The following is a 17,816-nucleotide window of genomic DNA, read 5'->3' as shown; positions in this document are numbered from 1 at the left end:
TTTATGCTACAGTACCGCTTCCCGGATGGTAGCAGCTGGAATAGATTGTGGTTGGGATGACTTGGGTCCCCAGTGATCCTACGGGCCCTTTTTACACACCTGTCCTTGTAAATGTCCTGAATCATGGGAAGTTCACAACTACAGATGCGCTAGGCTGTCCGCACCACTCTCTGCAGAAACCTGCCATTAAGGGAGGTACAGTTCCCATACCAGGTAGTGATGCAGCCAGTCAGGATGCTCTCAAATGTGCCCCTGTAGAAAGATCATATGTTTTGGGGGCCCATACCAAACTTCTTCCACTGTTTGAGGTGAAAGAGATGCTGTTGTGCTTTTTTCACCACACAAATGGTGTGTACAGATCATGTGAGGTCCTCAGTGATGTAGATGTTGAGGAACTTAAAGCTGTTTACCCTCTCAAACCCAGATCCATTGATGTCAATAGGGGTTAGCCCATCTCCATTCCCCCTGTAACGCACAACTAACTCCTTTATTTTTGCAACATTGAGGGAGAAGTTGTTTCTTGACACCACTGTGTCAGAGAGATGACTTCTTTCCTGCAGGCCACCTTGTTATTGTTTGAGACTAGGCCAATCAATGTAGTGTCATCATCAAGTTTACTTAGCAGATTAAGCTGTGGGTGGCGACACCATCATAGGTATACAGAGAGTAATGGAGGGGACTCAGTACGAGGCCCTGAGGGGCTCCTGTATTGAGAGTCAGTGGGGTGGAGGTGAGGGAATCCACTCTTACAACCTGATGGCAATCTAACAGGAAGTCCAGGATCCAGTTGCACAAGGCAGGGTCAAGGCTGAGGTCTTTGAGCTTCTTGTTGAGCCTGGATAGTGTTAAATATTGAACTGTAGTCCAAGAACAGCATTCTCACATAAGTATCCATCTTCTCCAGATGTGTAAGGACAGTATGTGGAGCAATGGCTATTGCTTCATCTGTCGATCGGTTGTGTCGGTAGGTCAATTGTAGGGGGTCCAGTTTGGGTGGTAGCATGCTGCAGATGTAATCTTTGACCAGCCTCTCAAAGGATTTGCTTATTATTGAGGTGAGTGTGACAGGACCTGTTGGAAATCCTTTAGGAGATTGTAAGTAGGATAGATAAAAGGGATGCAGTGGATGTTGTATATTTGGACTTTAGGAAGGCCTTTGACAAGGTGCCAGGCATGAAACTGTTACCAAGTTAAGTACCCATGGACTACAGGGAAGTTACTGGTATGGTTGGAGCTTTGGCTGATTCGTAGGAGGCAGGAAGTGGGAATAAAAGGATCATTTACTGGTTGGCTGCCAGCGACTAGTGATGTTTCATAAGGGTTGCTGTTAGGACTACTTCTTTTTATGTTGTATTTCAATAATTTAGATGATGGAATAAATGGATGATGGGTGGTTATATGCTTATATTTATAAAAATCACAAAGAGCAGGGGTCCCAGAACAGATCCTTGAGGCTCTCCACTTGTGACCGACCTCCATGCAGAATATGACCCTTCTACAAACACTCTTTGCCTTCTGTGGGCAAGCCAGTTCTGGATCCACAAAGCTATGTCCCCTTGGATCCCATGCCTCCTTACTTTCTCAATAAGCCTTGCATGTGGTACCTTGTCAAATACCTTGCTGAAATCCATATACACTACATCTACTGCTCTACTTTCATCAATGTATTTAAACACATCCTCAAAAAATTCAATCAGGCTCGTAAAGCACGACCTGCCCTTGACAAAGACATGCTGACTATTCCTAATCATATTATACCTCTCCAAATGTTCTTAAATCCTGCCTCTCGGGACCTTCTCCATTGACTTACCAACCACTGAAGTAAGACTCACTGGTCTGTAATTTCCTGGGCTATCTCTACTCCCTTTCTTGAATAACGGAACAACATCCGCAACCCTCCAATCCATCAGAACCTCTCCCGTCCCCATTGATGATACAAAGATCATCGCCAGAGGCTCAGCAATCTCCTCCCTCACTTCCCACAGTAGCCTTGGGTACATCTCGTTTGGTTCTGGCGACTTATCCAACTTGATGCTTTCCAAAAGCTCCAGCACATCCTCTTTCTTAATATCTACGTGCTCAAGCTTTTCAGTCTGCTGCAAGTCATCACTACAATCAGTAAGATCCGTTTCCATCATGAATACTGAAGCAAAGTACTGATTAAGTACTTAATGAGTCGGTGGTGAGGAAAGTAAATGTAATGTTAGCATTCATTTTGAGAGGACTAGAATACAAGAGCAGGGATGCGACGTTGAGGCTTTATAAGGCACTGTTGAAGCCTCATCTTGAGTATTGTGAACAGTTTTGGGCTCCTCATCTAAGAAAAACTGTGCTGGCCCTGGAGAGGGTTCCTCTCGCTCACAACACAAGTAGCGAACGAACAAGATGCGAGGCAAACAATGCTCAAACAACGAGTAATACTTTTAATCATCTCTAGATTACAGTACTTTACGCTCCCTCTTAGCTTTTGAGGAATTGCTTTGACCACTTAATTGCTTTTTAGGAGCCATTTTTTCACGGAAACAAAGGGTCCACACAACACAAGTAACAACCGAACTTGAAACGAGGTGAACAATGCTCAAACAACCAGTGCTAGAGAGAGAACTTCCTTTTTTTTTATCCCAATCCGCGGTTGGTTGAATCCATGGATGCAGAACCTGCAGATATGGAGGGCCAACTGTACTTCCCATGGTGGGGGGTTCTAGGCCAAGATGGCACAGCCTCAGGATAGAGTGCGTCCTTCTTTTTGAACCTTCTCCCCATTTAGATAATAGCCCACACTATTGTTCCTTCTACCAAAATGCATTATCATACACTTCCCAACACTGATAGATAGATAGATAGATACTTTATTCATCCCCATGGGGAAATTCAACTTTTTTCCAATGTCCCATACACTTGTTGTAGCAAAACTAATTACATACACTGGAATTACACTGTATTCCATCTGCCACTTTTTTGCTCATTCTTCCAATTTGTCTAAGTCCTGCTGCAATCGCATTGCTTCCTCAACACTACCTACCCCTCCACCTGTCTTCATATCATCCACAAACTTTGCCACAAATCTATCAATTCCATTATCTAAATCACTGACAACAGCGTGACGAGTAGTGGTCCTAATTGGGGCCCCTAAGGAACACCACTATTCATGCTAGCCAACCGGGCCCCTGAGGAACACCACTATTCACTGATAGCCAACCGGGCCCCTGAGGAACACCACTATTCACTGATAGCCAACTGGGCCCCTGAGGAACACCACTATTCACTGATAGCCAACCGGGTCCCTGAGGAACACCACTATTCATGGTAGCCAACCGGGCCCCTGAGGAACACCACTATTCACTGATAGCCAACCGGGCCCTTGAGGAACACCACTATTCACTGATAGCCAACTGGGCCCCTGAGGAACACCACTATTCACTGATAGCCAACCGGGTCCCTGAGGAACACCACTATTCATGGTAGCCAACTGGGCCCCTGAGGAACACCACTATTCATGGTAGCCAACCGGGCCCCTGAGGAACACCACTATTCATGGTAGCCAACCGGGCCCCTGAGGAACACCACTATTCATGGTAGCCAACCGGGCCCCTGAGGAACACCGCTATTCATGGTAGCCAACCGGGCCCCTGAGGAACACCACTATTCATGGTAGCCAACCGGGCCCCTGAGGAACACCACTATTCATGGTAGCCAACCGGGCCCCTGAGGAACACCACTATTCATGGTAGCCAACCGAGCCCCTGAGGAACACCACTATTCATGGTAGCCAACCGGGCCCCTGAGGAACACCACTATTCATGGTAGCCAACCGGGCCCCTGAGGAACACCATTCACTGGTAGCCAACCGGGCCCCTGAGGAACACCACTATTCATGGTAGCCAACCGGGCCCCTGAGGAACACCACTATTCATGGTAGCCAACCGGGCCCCTGAGGAACACCACTATTCATGGTAGCCAACCGGGCCCCTGAGGAACACCACTATTCATGGTAGCCAACCGGGCCCCTGAGGAACACCACTATTCATGGTAGCCAACCGGGCCCCTGAGGAACACCACTATTCATGGTAGCCAACCGAGCCCCTGAGGAACACCACTATTCATGGTAGCCAACCGGGCCCCTGAGGAACACCACTATTCATGGTAGCCAACCGGGCCCCTGAGGAACACCATTCACTGGTAGCCAACCGGGCCCCTGAGGAACACCACTATTCATGGTAGCCAACCGGGCCCCTGAGAAACACCATTCACTGGTAGCCAACCGGGCCCCTGAGGAACACCACTATTCATGGTAGCCAACCGGGCCCCTGAGGAACACCACTATTCATGGTAGCCAACCGGGCCCCTGAGGAATACCACTATTCACTGGTAGCCAACCGGACCCCGGAGGAACACCACTATTCACTGGTAGCCAACTGGGCCCCTGAGGAACACCACTATTCATGGTAGCCAACCGGGCCCCGAGGAACACCACTATTCACTGGTAGCCAACCGGGCCCCTGAAGAACACCACTATTCACTGGTAGCCAACCGGGGCCCCTGAGGAACACCACTATTCACTGGTAGCCAACCGGGCCCCTGAGGAACACCACTATTCATGGTAGCCAACCGGGCCCCTGAGGAACACCACTATTCATGGTAGCCAACCGGGCCCCTGAGGAACACCACTATTCATGGTAGCCAACCGGGCCCCTGAGGAACACCACTATTCATGGTAGCCAACCGGGCCCCTGAGGAACACCATTCACTGGTAGCCAACCGGGCCCCTGAGGAACACCACTATTCATGGTAGCCAACCGGGCCCCTGAGAAACACCATTCACTGGTAGCCAACCGGGCCCCTGAGGAACACCACTATTCATGGTAGCCAACCGGGCCCCTGAGGAACACCACTATTCATGGTAGCCAACCGGGCCCCTGAGGAATACCACTATTCACTGGTAGCCAACCGGACCCCGGAGGAACACCACTATTCACTGGTAGCCAACCGGGCCCCTGAGGAACACCACTATTCACTGGTAGCCAACCGGGCCCCTGAGGAACACCACTATTCATGGTAGCCAACCGGGCCCCGAGGAACACCACTATTCACTGGTAGCCAACCGGGCCCCTGAAGAACACCACTATTCACTGGTAGCCAACCGGGGCCCCTGAGGAACACCACTATTCACTGGTAGCCAACCGGGCCCCTGAGGAACACCACTATTCATGGTAGCCAACCGGGCCCCTGAGGAACACCACTATTCATGGTAGCCAACCAGTAAAGGTGCCTTTTATTCCCACTTGCTGTTTCCCACTCTTCAGCCATTCTGCTATCTCTGCTAATATCTTTCCTGTAATGCCAGAGGATTTTATCTTGTTAAGTAACCTCATGTGTGGCGCTGTATCAAATGCCTTCTGAAAATCCAAGTTAATGACACCCACTACTTCTTCTTTGTCCAGTGGCTTGTTTCTTCTTTGAAGAATTCTAACAGATTTGTCAGGCAAGCTTTCCCTTGCAGAAACTATGATGACTTTGACTTTTTTTTATCATCAGTCTCCAAGTACCTCGAAACCTCATCCTTAATAATGGCCTCCAACACTTTCCAGCCACTGAGGTTATGCCAACTGGCCTATAATTTCCTTCCACCCTTCTTAAAGAGTTGAATAACATTTGCACTCATGCGTGGAGTGGAGTGACATTCACACACCTGTCGGCCTCCGTGATCTACAGCTGCAGCCTCAAACCACGACTGCCCATGGGAGGTGCGTTCTTGTTCTCAGAGTGCACGTGCAGCTGGAAGACATGCGCTTTCAGGGTGCGGACCCGTGGACCCCAAAGAACCCTGTTCTTCACTGGTGTCACTGACTGAAGCGTTGTAGGTGACTGAAATATCGAAACAGCAGGCGGTATGTGCTGCTGTCAAAGGCCCCTGCACTCGAGCAATCTCTCTCTCTCTCTCTTGATAGTGAGTGAGAGTCTGTTGGTCCTCGAGTCAAGGGACTCGGCCAAGCAACATGGCAGATTGTGACATCAGAACAGTGAGCTCCCATCTTGTTGCTGCAGGAGCAATATTTCTCTCTCCCTCGCTGATGAGAGAGAGCCTTTGAGATGTTGGTGTTGGGATGGACAGTCGTTTTTGATGGACTCTGGATCACGGTTTCCAGGGGCTTTGCTACTGCTTGCATGGCGGGTGGTGGGGGTCATTGCTTTTGTTGGAGCGAGTGGGGGGAGAGGCTTTGGGGTTCTAATGTTTCGTCACTCATTCTTTGTTTTTTTTTGTGTTCTGTGGATGTCTGTGAAGAGTAAGAATTTCAGGTTGTATATCACGTACATTCTTGGATATTAAATACTTTGAAGTCCAGAAGACAGGCCCAGTGGCTGGAGCCCCAAGTCTGTAAATCCGCAACTTCACCGGAGGCTGGAGTTCTGGAGTTACAGGACTGTGTATGTGGAGTTTGGGGTGGTGGGGGGGAGCGTACAAAAGAAGAATAGGGTTTGATTTACTGTTATTGTTTTGTTGCTTTTTGTGTTCTGTGCTGTTCTGCTAAGCACTGTAGTATGCTATGTTGGCGGCAGAATGTGTGGAGACACTTGCGGGCTGCCCCCAGCACATCCTTCGGCAAAGCAAATGATGCATTTCATGGTATGTTTTGATGTGCGTGTGATGAATAAATATAAATCTGAAAGGTTCTTGATAAGTCAGGGTATCAATAGTTGTGGGTAGAAGGCAGGAGAATGGTTCTGAGAGGGAAAATAAATCAGCCATGGTCAAATAGTGGAGCAGAAGTGATAGGCCGGATGGTCTATTTCTGATCTTATATCTTTGGTCTTACAGTCTTCTCCAGAGCCAATGCATTAAATACCATACTGGGCCACCTAACTGTATCAGATCCATAAGACCATAGGAGGAGCAGAATTAGGCCATTCAGCCCATCAAATCAGCTCCACATTTCCATCATGGCTGATATTAAGACCATAAGACATTGAAGCAGAACAAAGCCATCTGACCCATCGAGTCTGCTCCGCCATTCAATCATGGCTGATCCTTTTTTCCTCTCCTCAGCCCCACTCCTCAGTCTTCTCCCCATAATCTTTGACACCCTTACTATCTGACTGTTAAGGACCTATCATAAACAGCAGCATGTATTTACAATGTAAATAGCATTATATAAAGTGGTTTAAAGTGTTTACAGTGCAGGGACTGGGTTAATAGATAGAGAGGGTTGGGGGGTGCTAGCTGGAATAATTGATCGATTCTGCTACACTACTCAATCATGACTGATTTATTATTCCTCTCCACCCCGTTCTTCAGCCTCCACCACCCCCCCATAACCTTTGACACCCTGACTAATCAAGAACTGATCAACTACCGCTTTAAATATACTCAATGAATTTCACAGGACTTAATCCATTCAATCAAAAAAATTGGTACAGTATATCAAAGATACGGCCTTTTAAACATAAGCAATTGAAGCAGTGAATTTTTTCATTCCTTTACCTTAGCCAGCTTCACCATTCCCTTATTGGTGCTTTCATCGGTTATTATTTTGAAAATTCCATTTTTGTCACCGTCGACAACGTTGTACTGTATTTCAGAGCTGCCCGTGAAAGCCTCATCATCATCTGTAGCCTGAATTTCTATTACCATGTTACCTACACGAACGGTTTCGTTTAAGACGATTGGACCATACTAGGAAAACAAAACACAAAACAACAATAGATAAAAGCAACACGAGTGAATCTGCAGATGCTGGAAATAAATAAAAACACAAAATGCTGGCAGAACTCAGCAGGCCAGACAGCATCTATGGGAGGAGGTCGTGACGACGTTTCGGGCCGAAACCCTTCATCAGGAGTGTTGATGAAGGGTTTTGGCCCGAAACGTCGTCACTACCTCCTCCCATAGATGCTGTCTGGCCTGCTGAGTTCTGCCAGCATTTTGTGTTTTTATTTATAGATAAAAGCAATGTGCATGCATAGTCAATAACAAATCACTTTATTTATTTAGAGATACAACACACATTAAGCTCTTCCAGCACTACCGGCAACCCCTGATTTAACCCCAGCCTAATCACAGGACACTTTACAATGAACAATCAAACTCCTAACTGGTACATCTTCGAACTGTGGGATGAAACCAGAGCACCCGGAGGAAACTGTTGGCCAGAAAGAACTGCAGTCTACAAATCAGTGAATTCAAATGAATCAAGGACAGTGGAAGTAGACAAACCGATGGTCTTTGCTCGTGAATGAGATGGAGGTGGCCATTTTGTGAGACTGTCTTTGCAGTCCCACTCCCCCCATCTTGTGAACTCTTTGATGAACCGCTTCTCGCTCTGGGATAATCTAAACAGAGCAACTGGACGTGGACATAAGGAGTTCCAGCAATGACCTGCTAAACCCGAGACCATTCTCAGGTGAGTAGTTATTTATTATGTGAACTGGCAGGCTTGCAGGAGAAGCAATCTGTAATGTCATTGGACTGTGTCTGGGTCACAGGATTTGATTGGTTTGAAGCAGTCAGGGGCTGTGGGCCGAGACCAAAGAACAATGCTGGTTGTAGCCCTGGACCAAAGCAAAAAAGAAGGTGACCCTGCAACCTCATGCGACCTAGAGCCAATGGAATGGAGATGCATTATTTTAACTGATGAGGAACACTATAAATGTCAGGAGCTTCAAATGCAAAAGAGTGATAACTCCAACCACTGGAGTCCTACCATCGTGGATATGGAGGACCTCAGTCATGTGGGGACAATGAGGAACACATGACCATCATAGACTCCTTTTAGATATAACTTTTTCTATTCTTTGGTTGTTCGTGGAGGGTTAGAAAAACATAGGTGTTTGGTTGTGTAAATTCATGTGCTTTTCCGTTGAGACAATAAAGACACTTATCCGTAATTACAGAATCTCCCTCTGTCACTCTAGTCATTATTACTAAGGGGTAGATCCTTATAACAAAAGCCACACATTCCATGGGGAGGACGTACAAACTGCTTACAGGGGATACACAGAAACACAGAAAACATACAGCACAATACAGGCCCTTTGGCCCACAAAGTTGTGCCGAACATGTCCTTATCTTAGAACTACCTAGGCTTTACCCATGGCCCTCTATTTCTCGAAGCTCCGTGTATCCATTCAGTTGTCTCTTAAAAAACCCTATCGTTTCCACCTTCACCACCGTTGCCGGCAGCCCATTCCATGCATTCACCACCCTCTCTGCATAAAAAAACTACCCCTGACATCTCCTTTGTACCTACTTCCAAGCACCTTAAAACTATGCCCTCTCATGCTAGCCATTTCAGCCCTGGGAAAAACCTCTGACTATCCACACGATCAATGCCTTGTACACCTTATACACCTCTATCAGGTCACCTTTCATCCTCCGTCACTCCAAGCAGAAAAGGCCGAGTTCACTCAACCTATTCTCATAAGGCATGCTCCCCAATCCAGGCAACATCCTTGTAAATCTCCTCTGCACCCTTTCTATGGTTTCCACATCCTTCCTGTAGTGAGGTGACCAGAACTGAGCACAGTACTCCAAGTGGGGTCTGACTAGAGTCCTATGTAGCTACAACATTACCTCTCAGCTCGTAAGCTCAATCCCACGATTGATGAAGGCCAATGCACTGGATGCCTTCTTAACCACAGAGTCAACCTACATAGCAGCTTTGAGTGTCCTATGGACTCGGACCCCAAGATCCCTCTGTTCCTCTACACTGCCAAGAGTTTTACCATTAATGCTATCTTCTGCCATCATATTTGACTACCAAAATGAACCACCTCACGCTCATCTGGGTTGAATTCCATCTGCCACTTCTCAGCCCAGTTTTGCATCCTATCAATGTCCCGCTGTAACCTCTGACAGCCATCCACACTATCCACAAAACCACCAACCTTTGCGTGATCAGCAAATTTACTAACCCATCTCTCCACTTCCTCCTCCAGGTCATTTATAAAAATCACAAAGAGTAGGGGTCCCAGAACAGATCCCTGAGGCACACCACTGGTCACCAACCTCCATGCAGAATATGACCCATCTACAACCACTCTTTGTCTTCTGTGAGCAAGCCAGTTCTGGATCCACAAAGCAATGTCCCCTTGGATCCCATGCCTCCTTACTTTCTCAATAAGCCTTGCATGGGATACCTTATCAAATGGCTTGCTAAAATCCATATACACTACATCCATCTACTGCTCTACCTTCATCAATGTTGATGATGGGATTGAACTCTGAACTCCAATGCCCTGAGTTGTAACAGTGTCATGGTAACCACTACACTACCATGGCACCCATAACTTTATGTTGCATCTTCTATATTGAAGATGCCTTGTGCAGGAAGGCACAGAGTCGACTGTACTTCCTAAGAAGGTTGGCGTCATTCAATGTCTGTAGTGAGATGCTGAAGATGTTCTATAGGTCAGTTGTGGAGAGCGCCCTCTTCTTTGTGGTGGCGTGTTGGGGAGGAAGCATTAAGAAGAGGGACGCCTCACGTCTTAATAAGCTGGTAAGGAAGGCGGGCTCTGTCGTGGGCAAAGTACTGGAGAGTTTAACATCGGTAGCTGTGCGAAGGGCGCTGAGTAGGCTACGGTCAATTATGGATAACTCTGAACATCCTCTACATAGCACCATCCAGAGACAGAGAAGCAGTTTCAGCGACAGGTTACTATCGATGCAATGCTCCTCAGACAGGATGAAGAGGTCAATACTCCCCAATGCCATTAGGCTTTACAATTCTACCGCCAGGACTTAAGAACTTTTTAAAAGCTATTATTAATGCTTTTTGAGATAGTGATTTAGATGCATATCATATTTTTTACTGAGTTAAGTATTGTATGTAATTAGTTTTGCTACAACAAGTGTATGGGACATTGGAAAAAAGTTGAATTTCCCCATGGGGATGAATAAAGTATCTATCTATCTATCTATTTCTAAATCAATAAATCGGATGAGGTGATTGATCAGATATGGAACAAAATGTGCTTCAGTAAAGATGTTTTGAATTCAATCAGAGCAGAATAGATCAAACCAGACATTTGAAGTATGGGGAAAACAGTTCACAATCAGAAGAGTCACACACACACACACAATGCTGGAGGAACTCAGCAGGTCAGGTAACATCTATGGAGGGGAGTAAACAGTCGACATTTCAGGCTGAGACCCTTCATCAGGACTGGAAGGGGGGGGGAGGGAATAAGTCAGAATAAAAAGGTGGGGGGAAGGGCAGGAGTACAAACTAGCAGGTGATAGGTGAGACCAGGTCAGGGGGAAGGTGGGTGGGTAGAAAATGAGAGATGGAGTAAGAAGTGAGCAGATGATAGGAGAGACTAGGTGAGGGGAAAGATGGCTGTGTAGAGAATGAGAAATGAAGTAAGAAGCTGGGAGGTGATAGGTGGAAAAGGTAAAGGGCTGAAGAATAAGGAATCTGATAGGAGAGAAGAGTGAACCATGGGAGAAAGGGAAGGAGGAGGGGAAATCCCATATTCTGCCACATAAATATGTTGCATCCAGCACCCTTAATAATCCAGCAAATATTCCAGAGCTACACAAATTAAATGTTGGTGGATCTCAGTTGGTCAGGCGGCATCTATGGAGAGGAATAGATGAAGGTCTTCAATCCTGACGAAGGGTTTTGGCCCAAAATGTCCCTTCTATAGATACTGCCTGACCTGCTGAGTTCCTCCCGCATTTGTGTGTGTTCTGGTTTTCCAGCAGAATCTCCAGTGCCTAAATATTTCAGACATTGAATATGACTCTATGACTCTGTGTTGGCTTAATATTTACCTGTGACTGTTCAAAGATTGGAATCTTGTCATTGATATCAATAACAGAGATATTGACAAGGCATTCGGTGCTTAGTCCTGGAAAAAAATAAGATTTTTCAATTACAATATAGTCTAAATTTGGATTAAAATAGATTCTCAATGTTAGATATTTGGGTTATGACCAAGGGGAAAAAATGCCTGGACTCGCTTAGCACTTTAGTGCAAGGGTATTTGTTAGGTGCATCAAAAATCAAACTTACAACAAACAAATCTCTCTCCCTCCCCTTTCCCCCTCTCTCCATTCCCTTCCCCCTCTCCCTCCACCCTCTGGTAACTCTCTAACTTCCGATAATTCCCTCCCTCTCCCTTCCCCCATTCTAGTTTCACTCTACCTCCTCCTCCAGCTGCCTATCACCTCTCTCATGATACTGCCTTCTTCTACTACACATAGTGTAGTAGAACATTACATTCCTTCTTCACCTATCCTGCCTATCTCCTCCCTGCTTCCCCTCCCCCACCCTTTGATCTTTCCTCTTACTGGTTTTTCACCTGGCACCTACCAGCCTTCTCCTTCCCACCCTCCCCCACATTCTTTATGGGACCCCTGCCCCCTCCCTCTTCAGTCCTGACAAAGGGTCTCGGCCTGAAATGTTGACTGTTCATTTCCACAGATGCTGCCCGACCTGCTGAGTTCCTCCAGCTTGTTGCAACCTGACTAGTGTGTTATAAAGGCTCAGCATTATCTCCTTGCTTTCATATTCCATTCCCCTTGAAATAAATGCCAACATTGCATTTGCCTTCTTTACCACAGACTACACCTGTAAAATAACCTTTTGGGAGTCTTGCACCAGGACTCCTAAGTCCCTCTGCACCTCTGATGTTTGAACCTTCTCCCCATTTAGATAATAGTCTGCACTATTGTTCCTTTTACCAAAATCCATGATCATACATTTCCCAACTCTGGGTTCCATCTGCCGCTTTTTTGTCCATCCTTCCAATCTGTCTAAGTCCTGCTGTGATCACATTGCTTCCTCAGCACTACCTACTCCTCCACCTATCCTCATATTATCCAGAAAGTTTGCCACAAAGCTATCAATTCCATTATCTAAATCATTGACAAACAATGTGAAAGTAGTGGTCCCAATACTGACCCCTGAGGAACATCACTAGTCACTAGCAGCCAATCAGAAAAGGCCCCCTTTATTCCCATTTGCTGTCTCCTGCCTGTCAGTCATTCCTCTATCCATGCCAATATCTCTCCTGTAACATCATAGGATTTTATCTTGTTAATCAGCCTCATGTGTGGCACCTTATCAAATGCCTTCTGAAAATCTAAGTAACTGACATCCACTGCCTCTCCTTTGTCCACCCTGCTTGTTACTTCCTCAAAGAACTCTAACAGATTTATCAGGTAAGATTTCCATTGACAGGAATCATATTGACTTATTTTATCATTCATCTCCAAATATCCTGTAACCTCATCCTTAATAATAGACTCCAACACTTTCCCACCCACTGAGGTTAGGCTAACTGGTTTATAATTTCCTTCCTTTTGCTTTCCTCCCTTCTTAAGGAGCGGAGAGACATTTCCAATCTTCCAGACCTCCGGGACCATGCCAGAATCAAGTGATTCTTAAAAGATCATGACCAATACATCCATTATCTCTTCAGCAACCTCTCTCAGGACTCTGGGATGTAGTCCATCTGGTCCAGGTGACTTATCCACCTTCAGACCTTTGAGTTTGCCTGGCACTTTTTCCTTTGTAACTGCAATGGCATGCATGGACCTCTGGCATACAGCTAGCGTCTTCCACATTAAAGACTGAAGCAAATGCTTACTAAATTCACCTGCCATTTCTTTGCCCCTCATTACTACCTCACCAGTGTCATTTTCCAGTGGTACAAAATCAGCTCTCACTCTTTGTATAGCTGGGTTAAGGGTAGGGGACCATGCATAAAAAAGGTAGGTAACCTCTGCACTGTCTCTACCAACTTGATGGGGTCCTCCCAAATCATGTGATTCTGAGGCATCTTCCTGTCCCGTATGCCCCATTTAGAACATAGATCAGTGCAATGCAGCAACGGGCTATTCGGCCCACAGTGTTGTGCTAAAAAGTAAATTTTAAAAAATGAATCTCTCCTACCTACACAATTTTGATATTCCTCCATTTCCCTCACATTCACGTGCCTATCTGAATGTCTCATGAAAGTCCCTCTTGCTTCTGCCTCTACCACCACCCCAGGGAGCACATTACAGATGCCCACAACTCTGAGTAAAAGAAAAATTCCTTCATATCTCCTTTAAAATTATCCCTTTTCACCTTAAAAGCAGGTCCTCTGCTATTGGACTTTTCAACCCTGAGAAAAAGATATTATCTGTCTACTCTATCTATGCCTCTCATAATCATATAAACCTCTATCAGATCTCCCCTCAGCCTCCACCACTCCAGACAAAACAACCCAAGCTTATCCAGCTTCTCACGATAGCACATACCCACTAAACCGGGCAGCATCCTGGTAAAACTGAGGAACACACACATCATTAGTAAGACAAAGAAGATGGTGATGACTAAGCCTGCATTGCTCCCTGTTACTATTGTGGTGAGGACTTACAAGTACCTGGGGGTGCACCTGGATGACAGACTTGAGTGGAACACCAACACAGAGGCTGTGTATAAAAAGGGACAGAGTCACCAGTACCTCCTGAGAAGACTGAGGTCCTTTGGACTATGCAGGCTTCTCCTTCACATGGTCTACCAGTCTGTCGTCACCTGTACAATCTTCTATGCGGTGGTGTGCTGGGGCAATGGCATCAACACGGGTGATGCCAACAGGCTCTGTAAACTGATTGGAAAGGCTGGCTCTGTTACAGGGGTCAAACTGGTCACACTGGCTGTGGTAGAACAAAGGACCCTACAAAAAATCCTGGCAATTCCGGACAATGTTTCTCACCCTCCGCATGCCACTTTGGCTGAACAGAGGAGCACTTTTAGTTCTGGACTATGACAACTGCGCTGCTCCAAAGAGCGCTATATGAGGTCATTCTTATCCCTTGGCTCTATAGTGAGTCAACCTATAGCCGGGGAAGTGATGATCCCCTCCTGGTAGACTGTTTGTGTTAACTTAATTTTTTATTCTTTCTACTTCTAATATTTATATCTGTTCACTTGTAATGCCATTGTGACACTATAATTTCCTTTGGGATCAATAAAATATCCAACTATCTATCTATAATACTGGAGATACTCACTGGGCCAGGCAGCATCTGTGGCAAAGAGTAAACAGTTGACATTTCAACCCAAGACCCTTCATCACTCCTACTCTTTTCCACAGATGCTGCCTGGCCTGTTGAGTTTCTCCGGCATTTTGTGCGTGTTGCTTGGATTTCCAGCATCTGCAGGTTTTCTCTTGTTTGTGTGTGATCCTGGTAAACCTGCTTTGCACCCTCTCAAAAGCCACAACATCGTTTAACAGTGGGGTGACCAGAACCGTGTGCAAAACAGACCAGAACTCCAGATGGCCTAACCAGAGCTCTACAAGGTCCCAACATGACTTTTGAACTCAGTGCCTTGATTTATGTCACCCTGAGATTCATTATCCTTTGGGCATACTCAATAAATCCATAATAGAATAATAACCATAATAGAGTCAATAAAAGACCACATCACGTTCACATTCAATGAGTGCACAAAAGACAACAAACTGTACAAATACAAAAAGAAAGAAATAATAATAAATAAATAAACAATAAATATTTAGCACATGAGATGAAGTGTCTTGGAAAGTGAGTCCATAGGTTGTGGGAGCATTTCAATGATGGGGCAAGTGAATTTGGGTGAAGTTATCCCCTTTGGTTCAAGAGCCTGATAGTATTGAGGGGTAATAAGTGTTCCTGAACTTGATGACATGGGTCCTGAGACTCCTGTACCTTCTTCCTGGTGGCGGCAGCAAGAAGAGAGCACAGTATGGGTAGTGGGGCTCCTTGATGATGCATCACAGCCTGGTATGGAAGCACCAATGCCTTGTTATGGAAAATCCTACAAAAAGTAGTGGATCAGCTCAGACTATCACGGTAAAGCTCTCCCCATCACTGAGCACATCTACACGAAGATAGGGTAAATGCAAACAGGCTTTTTTCCACTGAGGTTGGGTCCAACTAGAACTAGAGGTCATTGCTTAAGGGTTGAGGGTGATCGTTACTCATAGGGGGGACCAGCTGCCAGCACAAGTGGTGGATGCAGGGCTGATTTCAATTTTTAAGAGAAATTTGGATAAATACATGGATGGGCAGGTATGAAAGTCTACGGTCCAGATGCAGGTCAATAGCACTAGGCAGATCTATGGTTTGGCATTGACTAGATGGGTCGAAGGGCCTGTTCCTGTGCTATAGTTTTCTGTGTAGTTTCCACAACAGTTATTCCTGGTTGCTTGTGTATAAAGCAAGAAGTAATGATGCTAATTCCCAAACCACAGCCCTCCCAGCCAGTGATAGCTCCAAAGAAAACAGGCTAAGAGTGTCTGCCAAAACCGCAGGCAAAAATAAACTGAATGGCTGTGACTGCTGGAGCTGCAGAGACTACAGGAAACTAAAATCATGAAGGTGGCTCCCTTCTGGGATTCTTTAGACAAATTTGCCAGATAAAAATGTGGGAAAAAATTATATTCCATGGTTGTGTAACATATATTCATATTAAACACGAGGGATATAATAAATAAATAGAGATGCTGGAAATCCAGAGCAGCACACACAAAATGCTGGAGGAACTCAGCAGGTCAAGCTGATAGAGATAGATAGGCATGGATAGAGAATTGGTTAACCAATAGAAAGCGGAGCATTGGGACACATAGGTGTTACTCTGGTTGGCAATCAGCGATGAGCAGTGTGCCACAGGGGTCGGTGCTGGGCTTGCAACTGTTCATGATATACATTAACGACCTGGAAGAGGGGACCAAGTGTAGTGTTTTTAAAGGCAACATGAGTGAATCTGCAGATGCTGGAAATAAATAAAAACACAAAATGCTGGCAGAACTCAGCAGGCCAGACAGCATCTATGGCCAGACAGTCACAACCTCCTTCCATAGATGCTGACTGGCCTGCTGAGCTCTGCCAGCATTTTGTGTTTTTATGTAGTGTTTTTAAGTTTGCTGATGACACTAAATTGAGTGGAAAAGCAAACTGGATAGAGGATACGGAGAATCTGCAGTGAGATATGGATAGATTAAGTGAGTGGGCAAGGGTCTGGCAGATGGAGTACAATGTTGGTAAATGTGAGGTCATTCACCTTGGAAGGAAAAATAGAAGAGCAGATTATTATTTAAATGGTAAAAGATTGCAGCATGCTGCTGTACAGAGAGACTTGGGAGTGCTGCATGAATCACAGAAGGTTGGTTTGCAGGTGCAGCAGGCTATCAAGAATACAAATGGAATGTTGTCCTTCATTGCTAGAGGGATTGAATTGAAGAGCAGGGAGGTTATGCTGCAACTGTACAGGGTACCGGTGAGGCTGCATCTGGAGTACTGTGTGCAGTTCTGGTTTCCTTACTTAAGGAAGGATATACTGGCTTTGGAGGCGGTGTAGTGAAGGTTCACCAAGTTGATTCCAGAGATGAAGGGTGTAAACTATGAGGAGAGATTGAGTCGCCTGGGACCATACTCGCTGGAATGCAGAAGGATGAGAGGAGATCTTGTAGAACCATATAAAATTATGAAGAGATAGATAAGATAGAGGCAGGAAAGTTGTTTCCACTGGTAGGTGAGACTAGAATTAGGGGACATAGCCTTAAGATTTAATGAAACTGCTTTTCCCAAAGAGTGATGAACCTGGAGAATTCTCTGCCCAATGAAGCAGTGGAGGCTACCTCAGTAAATATATTTAAGATAAGGTTGGATAGATTCCTGCATAGTAGGGGAATTAAGGGTTATAGGGAAAAGTCAGGTAGGTGGAGACGAGTCCATGGCCAGATCAGCCACGATCTTATTGAATGGCGGATCAGGCTTGACGGTCCAGGTGGCCGACTCCTGCCCCTATTTCTTATGTACCCTCCATCAGGACTGGAAAGAAAGG

The 17,816-nt window shown here is 45.8% G+C and overlaps 1 protein-coding gene across 2 annotated transcripts in view; it reads right to left on the bottom strand.

The window, feature by feature from the left end:
* cdh17 (cadherin 17, LI cadherin (liver-intestine)) overlaps positions 1–17,816 on the bottom strand; it is a 180,159-nt gene that overhangs the window by 52,837 nt on the left and 109,506 nt on the right. For both annotated transcript variants that reach the window (XM_073027435.1, XM_073027523.1), the window contains exons 11-12: positions 11,771–11,847; positions 7,481–7,672 (exon numbers count right to left, since the gene is read on the bottom strand). In XM_073027435.1, the coding sequence (XP_072883536.1) occupies positions 7,481–7,672; positions 11,771–11,847 (269 nt within the window). The remainder of the gene's footprint in view (positions 1–7,480; positions 7,673–11,770; positions 11,848–17,816) is intronic.

Source organism: Hemitrygon akajei, chromosome 1, assembly GCF_048418815.1.
Source record: "Hemitrygon akajei chromosome 1, sHemAka1.3, whole genome shotgun sequence".
Taxonomy (NCBI): domain Eukaryota; kingdom Metazoa; phylum Chordata; class Chondrichthyes; order Myliobatiformes; family Dasyatidae; genus Hemitrygon; species Hemitrygon akajei.
Note: the sequence above shows the minus strand (reverse complement) of the source record. Positions and strands in the feature narration are given on the sequence as shown.